At 42.7% G+C, this 9607-nt stretch overlaps 1 protein-coding gene across 2 annotated transcripts in view; it reads left to right on the forward strand.

Moving 5' to 3' along the window:
- LOC129841523 (MICOS complex subunit mic25a-like) overlaps nt 1-8695 on the forward strand; it is a 58976-nt gene extending 50281 nt beyond the window's left edge. For both annotated transcript variants that reach the window (XM_055909831.1, XM_055909838.1), the window contains one exon: nt 8348-8695. In XM_055909831.1, coding sequence (XP_055765806.1) covers nt 8348-8371 — 24 coding nt within the window. In that variant the 3' untranslated portion in view covers nt 8372-8695. The remainder of the gene's footprint in view (nt 1-8347) is intronic.
- Nucleotides 8696-9607: the final 912 nt, after the last annotated feature.

A 9607-nucleotide genomic window follows, 5' to 3' on the forward strand; every position in this document is an offset into this window, starting at 1 on the left:
ACGAGTGGTATCGAACCAAGGATCACCATTCCATGAGAAACTGCAGTTCGGCTCATCTGTGGCCCAGTGGCTAGTGCTAACACAAGGCCTCAAATGTGTGTGTGCTTGCTTGGCATGAGTGCATCCCGTGCATGTGCATGTGTGTATGAACACTACAGGATACCAATGGCCAACAGATTGCAGACAGTGGCCCCCTTTTGTCAATTCCCTTTATATGTAAGTGCAATAAGTGGACCAGGTTTGCTGTTACTGTTTGTCTCTCATGGGTTTCAGATTGTCATTGTGCTGAATAAATACCGAGGGAAAAAGACAGAGAGGAGGGAAAAAGCCTGTGTCTGTCTGCCGCCACTCATATGATAAATTCATCCCCGTTCAGGACAAGGAGCGCAGTAGACCACTCAAGCCAATACACACACGTGCTCTATCAGTCACACCACGACAGTACGCAATCCATACTGAAACCTATGAACAGCCGTCTCCTTAATGGATGATTCTCAGTCGGGTAATTGCATGTCATGTGATCAGGCCATTCATTTAGATGGGTGGTGATGATCTGTGTGAGTGTAGGATGGTGATGAAGCGCATGCACTCACACGCATGCACGCACACACAGACACACAAACGCTAAAAGGTTCTGCATGGTTAGGACTGTGGTGGTCGCGAAATTTCGTCAGCTGGTGATTGTCAAGCGAATAACTGTCGGTCTCACGGTAATTGATCGTAAAATGAACATAAACACATTTAGCATCTTCTGGATTCTACATACAGCCTACAAACCACTGATGCAAACCTTTGGAACATTTACATTTTAGAAAGTCTAATAAATCCATGTAATATAGCCTAAACCTTCTCAATAAAGTCATTATTTATTTGAGACAAGTCTAAAGAAACATGATATGAAGAAAATGTAGTATATTTCAGAAGAACAGAATAGCATACTCTAAGTTGTCCTTATGTTAAGTCCTGATCTGGCTATACCATATGGGTGTAGGCTACACTAGCTCATTTAGCAGAAAAGATTTGCTTAGAATTCCGTGGTATTATTTTATATTAAGAATACAATTGAACAAAGCTGAATGAACTAGAAAGGATATTTGCTTCAAACGATTTGAGGGAGTGCTATTCTGTGTTGAGCGGTTAACAAAGAAATAGGTTCTCCAATATGCTTAATTTAGAGTTATTAATATAACTTTAGTTGTTCTACAAACGTTGGGCTGTATGTTTTGATTTTCAATACATTGTAAGGCTGCATGATGCGACTAATTATGATTTGAAAGGCATGAGCTCTGCTTTGTTTTTTTGAGCAGGCTGTACACACTTCATCAGTCTCTCATTCACAATTTGAGAAGCACTTGATAATGCCTCGAGTTTCCCGGCAGCATCCCCTTTGTGTGGCCGTAGTGCACCCTAAAAATACCCATGCTTTTTGCAGCCCTTCTCACTGAGTGCTGCCTGCTCCGAAGCACCTCACCTCACTCACACAGCTCTCCATCACGTGATCGTGATGGAGAGCTGTGTGTGAGATGAAGTGCTTCGGAGCAGGCAGCACTCACAGGCTATAAGTGAAGACAGACACATCGGGGACGCAACTGCGCGCGTCCTTGTCCAATTCCGAGGTGCATATTGAAGATATTGGAAGAACTGTCCACATTTACTTATCGTCAGCCAACAAGATGAGTAGGCCTTACGAACAGCAAAAGCACTAGCCTATGTCAATCTACTATCCCCATTTACAAAAGTTGACCTATTCTGTGCGAGAAATAAATATTCCAAACATAGTCTGGGATACGATAGATCACAAATTAATACAACCACTAGCATCAACAACAAAACATTTTTGACACAATGAGGCTGATGCAACAGAACGTTTAGCTTAAAATGTTTAAAAACTATTAGGCTATTTATTAACATTATAAGTGCAGCAATGCGCACACGGCAGTATGCTATGAGAACAAATGTTCCATTAGGAGAAAAGACCATTATCAAAAGTGACCGCAAATGCGATTATGCATGTAAAGGTGTATTTTTATGGTGAAAATGATCTTCCCCGAACTTGAAACTCACATGCTGCTTATGTATGTCAGTTAGGCTCCACATCCCTTGTAAAGCTGATTAAAGTGCTTAATTTTGAGAAGTTAATTGGTCACTTTAGTTGTGATACAAACCTTTATCAAAACATATAGGCCTATGGGCTAGGCTACATGAGGTGTGTGACTATGATTAGAAAAAGTCACACACAAAAAGGCAATGTTTCTTGCCCTAAGCTGGGCATCATTCACAAGTGGTAATATATAATTCACAAGTGATAGACTAATATTGTCACCCATCAGACTATTCTTGATTTCATCTTGTCTTCACATATACTAAATAATATATGTGTGAAATTAGTTTTGATTTCGAATGGACCATTGTCATGCACCTGTCTCAAAACGGGCTAGGGTAAAAATACATGTCATCTCTGCACTTAAATATTGAATGGAGGATGCTTTTCCTGTGGTTCATTTTCATGCCAACCAAGTAGGTTATACTCCTGTTGTAAAGATAAGCAACTTCACATCACTGGGGCCGAGCTTCCTGCCATCCAGGACCTATATACTAGGCGGTGTCAGAGGAAAGCCCTACAATTGTCAGAGACTCCAGTCACCCAAGTCATAGACTGTTTTCTCTGCTACCGCACGGCAAGCGGTACCGGAGCGCCAAGTCTAGGTCCAATTGGCTCCTTAACAGCTTCTACCCCCAAGGCATAAGAATGCTGAACAATTAATCAAATGGCCACCGGACTATTACATTGACCCCCAGCTACTCGCTGTTAATGATCTATGCATAGTCACTTCACCCCTACCTACATGTTAGTCGAGGTAATTTGTACCTGTACCCCCGCACATTGACTCGGTACCGGTACCCCCTGTATATAGCCTTGTTATTGTAATGTGTTACTTTTTATAATTTTTTTGTTTATTTGGTAAATATTTTCTTAACTCTTTCTTGAACTGCACTGTTGGTTAAGGGCTTGTAATTAAGCATTTCACGGTAAGGTCTACACGTCGTATTCAGCGCAGGTGACAAATAAAGTTGGATTTTATTTGAATATTTGCTTAAAATATTTGGCGGATAATTTCCTAAAATTATCCTCTGCCATTGTCGCAAACCCTATTACTAGTATGTTCAACCTCTCTTTCGTGTCGTCTGAGATTCCTAAAGATTGGAAAGCGGCCGCGGTCATCCCCCTCTTCAAAGGGGGATACACTCTAGACCCAAAATGTTACAGACCTATATCCATCCTGCCCTGCCTTTCTAAAGTCTTCCAAAGCCGAGTGAACAAACAGATCACCTATCATCTCGAATCCCACCGTACCTTCTCCGCTATGCAATCCGGTTTCCGAGCTGGTCACGGGTGCACCTCAGCCACGCTCAAGGTCCTAAACGATATCATAACCACCATCGATAAAAAACAGTACTGTGCAGCCATCTTCATTGACCTGGCCAAGGCTTTCGACTCTCTGTCAATGCCTCACCTGGTTCACTAACTACTTCTCAGATCGAGTTCAGTGTGTCAAATCAGAGGGCCTGTTGTCCGTACCTCTGGCAGTCTCTATGGGGGTGCCACAGGGTTCAATTCTCGGGCCGACTCTTTTCTCTGTATATTTCAATTATGTCGCTCTTGCTGCTGGTGATTCTCTGATCCACCTCTACGCAGACGACACCATTCTATATACATCTGGCCCTTCTTTGGACACTGTGTTAACAAACCTCCAAACAAGCTTCAATGCCATACAACACTCCTTCCGTGGCCTCCAACTGCTCTTAAACGCTAGTAAAACTAAATGCATGCTCTTTAACCGATCGCTGCCCGCCCGCCTAGCTTCGCTACTCTGGACGGTTCTGACTTAGAATATGTGGACAACGACAAGTACCTAGTTGTCTGGTTAGACTGTAAACTCTCCTTCCAGACTCACATTAAGCATCTCCAATCCAAAATTAAATCTAGAATTGGCTTCCTATTTCGCAACAAGGCCTCCTTCACTCATGCTGCCAAACATACCTTCGTAAAACTGACTATCCTGCCGATCCTTGACTTCGGCGATGTCATTTACAAAATAGCCTCCAACACTCTACTCAGACTGCATCCAATTTGCTATCACAGTGCCATCTGTTTTGTCACCAAAGCCCCATATACTACCCACCACTGCGACCTGAATGCTCTCGTTGGCTGGTCCTCACTACATATTCGTCGCCAAACCCACTGACTCCAGGTCATCTATAAGTCTTTGCTAGGTAAAGCTCTGCTTTATCTCAGCTCACTGGTCACCAAAGGAACACCCACCCGTAGCACGCACTCCAGCAGGTATATTTCACTGGTCATCCCCAAAGCCAACACCCAAAGCCAACACTGCCTTTCCTTCCAGTTCTCTGCTGCCAATGACTGGAACGAATTGCAAAAATCACAGAAGTTGGAGACTTATACCTCCCTCACTAACTTCAAGCTTCGGCTATCAGAGCAGCTTACCGATCGCTGCAGCTGTACACAGCCCATCTGCAAATAGCCCATCCAACCAGCTACCTACCTCATCCCCATATATTATTATTTTTCTACTCTTTTGCACACCAGTATTTCTACTTGCACATCCTCATCTGCACATCTATCACTCCGGTGTTAATTGCTAAATTGTAATTATTTCGCCGCTATGGCCTATTTATTGCCTTACCTCCTTACTTCATTTGCACACACTGTATACAGATTTTCTATTGTGTTATTGACTGTACGTTTGTTTATTCCCATGTGTAACTCTGTGTTTTTGTTCCACTGCTGTGCTTTATCTTGGCCAGATTGCAGTTCTAAATGAGAACTTGTTCTCAACAGGCCCACCTGGTTAAATAAAAATAAAAAATATTATGAAAGTTGACAATAAATATAGTAGGCCTAGCGTATAGAAAGTGATGGGATCCTCCTTTTTCTAATAGAGGCCATCACTGTTTCCGGACATAGCCTATAGAAATGTTGTGCAACTTGAGCTCATGGGCTCTCATGAAGTGTTTGATTAGATTTTCAATTACATTTGTGTTGATGTCAGAGTGATTAGAGGGACAATAGAGTGCGGAGTACCAGGCAGTTAGCAAGTTTGGTAGGCTACTAATGAACACCAGCAGCATCAGAGCTTGGAGAAGCCTAATTATCGTGACTAAACGGTAACGTGGAATTTGACTGCCTTCTTGAGTCGTGACCGCCGGTGTGGCGGTAATACGGTCACCACAACAACCCTATGCGTGGTTAATCCGACGTCTGCAGTGGCTGTGGAGCATTTACTGCCATACGGCCACTGCAGAAGTCAGGGCATTTATACTTCTTGCACTTCACTGAGCAGAGCTGTTGTCAAGGAAGTGAATCAGTCTTTTTACTGGACCTCCCGCCCCCACTTACCGTCAACCAATCAGGTCAATGCGGAGCTATGCGGAGGCCTCCGCGTTGTTCCAAAATTTGGGAGGCGCACGGCGATGCGGTAAGGAGCTCAATTTGGCCCCCAATTGCGTCACACCCTCCATACGGTGCCCCCGACCACATTTTCAGATCAAGAGTAAATTGGCTTTTACACACACATGCTTCAGCCAATGGCATGTGTGGTGTCTCCTTTTCATCTGTCATCATCATCACTGTCTCCAGTCATTTTGACTGCAGCCAAGGTCACCTTTACTTGTGTGAAAGGCCTGATGGTCTCTTTCTCTCTCTTCCCACAGTACTGTAACCAACTGTTGTGGTTCAAAGCACTGTGAATGTTTTTTATCTTCACATGTTACCATTTGGATTTAATTGATGACTTACTAATGGTAACTGACTGAATATGTAACTTGCGTAGTATCTGATTTACTAACTGATTACAAGTGTATAATGGACTTACTATCTGATTCACTAAATTACTATTTCCTGAAATAAGTATGTGACTGACTGACTATCTGGCAGATTGGCTAATTGACTGACTGAATTAATACAGTGGGCTCCAAAATTACTGGCACCTCTGACTGGCAATGCACAAACAATACTTAAAAAAATATAAACAATATAATTATAGAGAGAAACTCAAAATACCAACATGTGTGAAAATAATGTATTGATTTAATTCCAAATCAGTCTCTTCCAAATCAAGGTATCACAATGAGTGGCACCCTTAAAGATTAGTGCAGATAACATCTACCAAAATTAAACCAGGAATTAAATTCCACTTAAGGAACTATATTGAGCCATTACATCACTTCCTGTTTCACTAGGGTATAAAAATGAGGTAACACGCATTCAATATCCTTTTGTCATCCAACATCATGAAGAAATCAAAAGAACTGGCAGTTCAAAAGAGACAGATGGTCGTAGAGCTTCATAAATCTGGTAATGGCTACAAGAAGATCCACAAATGATTGAATATACCACTGCGCACTGTCAGGGCAATTATGAAAAAAATTCAAAAGATATGGAACAGTTGTCAACCTCACGGGTAGAGGACGCAAATGCATTTTGCCCACCAGGGTAGGGAGGAGGATGGTGAGAGAAGCAACAAAATCCACAAGAATCACTGTGAAAGAATTCCAGGCCTTGGTGGCGTCTTGGGGTCACCAGGTTTCAAAAAGCACCATCAGACGCCACCTCCACAAGCACAGGTTCTTTGGAAGGGTTGCCAGAAGAAAGCCCTTTCTGGCCCCAAGACAAGCACTTGGAGTTTGCCAAATGTAATTTAAAATATGACTGGAAGGTTAGATTAGACCAAAATTGAACGTTTTGGTTAGATACAGCATTGGCATGTTTGGCGTCGAAACAGAGATGCATACAAGGAGAGGCACCTCATACTCACGGTGAAATATGGTGGTGGGTCAATGATGTTTTGGGGCTGTTTTAATTCCAGAGGTCCAGGGGCACTGGTTAAGATTGATGGCATAATGAATTCCACCAAGTATCAGGCAATTCTGGCTGACAATCTGGTTGTCTCTGCCAGAAGGCTGGGACTTTGCCGTAGGTGGACTTTCCAACAAGACAATGACCCAAAACATACCTCAAGATCCACACAGAAATGGTTCTGTGACATCAAAATCAATGTTCTGCCATGGCCATCTCAGTCGCCGGACATCAATCCAATCGAAAACCTGTGGGCTGAGTTGAAGAGGGGAGTTGATAAGCTCAAACCCAAGAATGTGAAGGATCTTGAAAGGATCTCCATAGACGAATGGTCCAAAATCCCTCCAAATGTCTTCCTTAACCTCATCAAACGTTACAGGAAAAGACTCCATGCTGTTATCCATGCAAGAGGCGGTTGCACGAAGTACTAAATGAGGAGTGCCAATAATTATGAAACCTTGATTTTGGTGAAATTTATTTGGTATTAAATAATTGTATGATTTTGGTTGGTTCCATTGAAACATTAATAAAGTACAGTATTTCTCACATGTTGGTATTTTGAGTTTCTCTACAATGATATTGTTTATATTTTCTTAAGTATTGTATGTGCATTGCCAGTCAGGGGTGCCAGTAATTTTGGAGCCCACTGTAAATGACTGGCTGGATGGTTTGCTGGCTCTGACTGACTCAGAGAATCTGTTGTCAGTGCAGACGAGAGAAGACAGATATTGATTTTCCTTTCTATTATTTTTGTTTTTCCGAGAGAAAAGCCAGTGAGTCCGTGAAGAGTGTGTGTGTGTGTGTGGCGCTATTGCCTATCAGCCTGTGACTGTACCTATTATCAGATAAGTCTAAAAAAGGATTGGATAGGTACTAGCAATAAGGCTATAACTCCCACCTTTGATGGGCAAGGTGGAATTGTCATTTTCACCATATTGCTTATACGGTTTATTTCAGAAGTACATGGGGGTAGGGTTTAGGGGTTTATTGGGGATAGGGTGAGTATACAGTAGCTCATATGCAATGGTGTGGTGGAGGGTAAATGCCGTTGATGCATCTTTTTATGATTTTGCGCCAACGTTTACCTACCTTTCGCATAAAAATGCATTCAAAGTATAGGGAGTGTTACTTTACTCACAGTGAACGGCGATCAGCATTCATCCACCTGTATTTTATGGCTAGGGGTTGTAGTGTGTGTGTGGACGTAGTCATTACTCACAGTCTGTGTGGTGAGCTAGAGAGCTTTTGTTTTCTTTTGGAGTCTTGGCGGAACACCTATGTAGCATCCTCCTGTTTGAGGGAGTGTGTGAGGGAGGAGGGGAGGACTACCAATTTCTTACAGTTTGAATGAGCGTGTAAGTACATTGTGAGATTGTGAGTATGATACCGTCTTTGTGATTTTGCATTTGTGTCTTCGCCCATGTCTATAGACCGAATGACTGACGGTCACTTGCTGTGCCTTGTCCACAGACCCTGCTGATAAACCACGGTTGAGAAAGAACAAGAAACCAAAGAAGAGAAGGAAGACGAAGACGCGGGGGAGGAGAAGGAGAGCAGCACATCCATCTTCCCCCATCACTTTAAATCACCCTCCATTTTCTAGTCTAAACTAATCCAACTGGGCCCAACTCCACTCGGACTCAATCGAGCACTACCTACCACTATACCTACCCGCATGCCTTCTCTCCCTTTTCCCATGTCCTTGTTTTGGAGTGTATTATCTTGATTTGTCATCTGTAGTGCATTGTCTTGATTTATTTTGAAATTGCACTGGCGCATCCTTCGGGGCTCAAATAAATCCTTCCAATCCTGACAAAATGAGATTGAAGATGGCTCTTTGTCGCGCTGCACCTCCTGACGTTAATGCCCCACACTCGGGGTGCCTCCTACCCACAATGCTCGGCTTGATTGCACGGTGCTCATGGTTTCATTAAACAGCTGGCGTCCTTAAGCCGACTCCATGGAGATACCAAGGGAGACTGTGTGTGTGTGGGGGGGAGGGATTAGTTTAAGATTTATGGAAGATTAGTTAGTAGCTAAGAAAAAGTCATATTTTATAATGCAGATGTAGGATGTACGATGGTGATTATTCTGGAGCACCAGTTTTCATTTCAAGCCTTGCATGCATAGTTATGTTCAATTGGTAAGGTAAATTACCTAATGATATGGGTATCTAAACTCAGGGGTGAAAGAATGCCCGGTAAGCTCCGTTGCGGACTACAGTCAGAAAGAAATAGTGGAGGTACGCCGGTACAACATGAGCATATCACAATAATTAAAACAAAGATTGCAAAGATTTAGGCTATTACACCATCATTTATCATTACTGCCTGTAAGCAGCATGAAGAAATGTGCAAATGGACTTGAAAACCGGTGGTATAGTCGACGCTCCAAACTGCGGTGTGGATCGATGTACAATATTTTTGCCAAAGCAGAGATGATTGGCTGTGGCCAAGACAGACAGCAGTGGACCCATCAATCAAGTGAGGCTACAAATGTGCCTAATGACTATCACCGAATGACATAACACTTGTTGGTGTTTTAATAGACGTTTCTTTCCATTCATCATATGGCAGGTGCTGGAATTACTTTGGAGTGGACGAACGGGTGCAGGTAGCCTACTTTTTGAAGTGATTTGTTTGAAGACATCAGGACTAGTTGTGTTCATGCCACACTAAATGGTAATACATTTTTACAGTTAAATGTCATGTCTACAATTAAACCCATTAA

This window comes from Salvelinus fontinalis, chromosome 3 (genome assembly GCF_029448725.1).
Source record: "Salvelinus fontinalis isolate EN_2023a chromosome 3, ASM2944872v1, whole genome shotgun sequence".
NCBI classification, from domain to species: Eukaryota; Metazoa; Chordata; class Actinopteri; order Salmoniformes; family Salmonidae; genus Salvelinus; species Salvelinus fontinalis.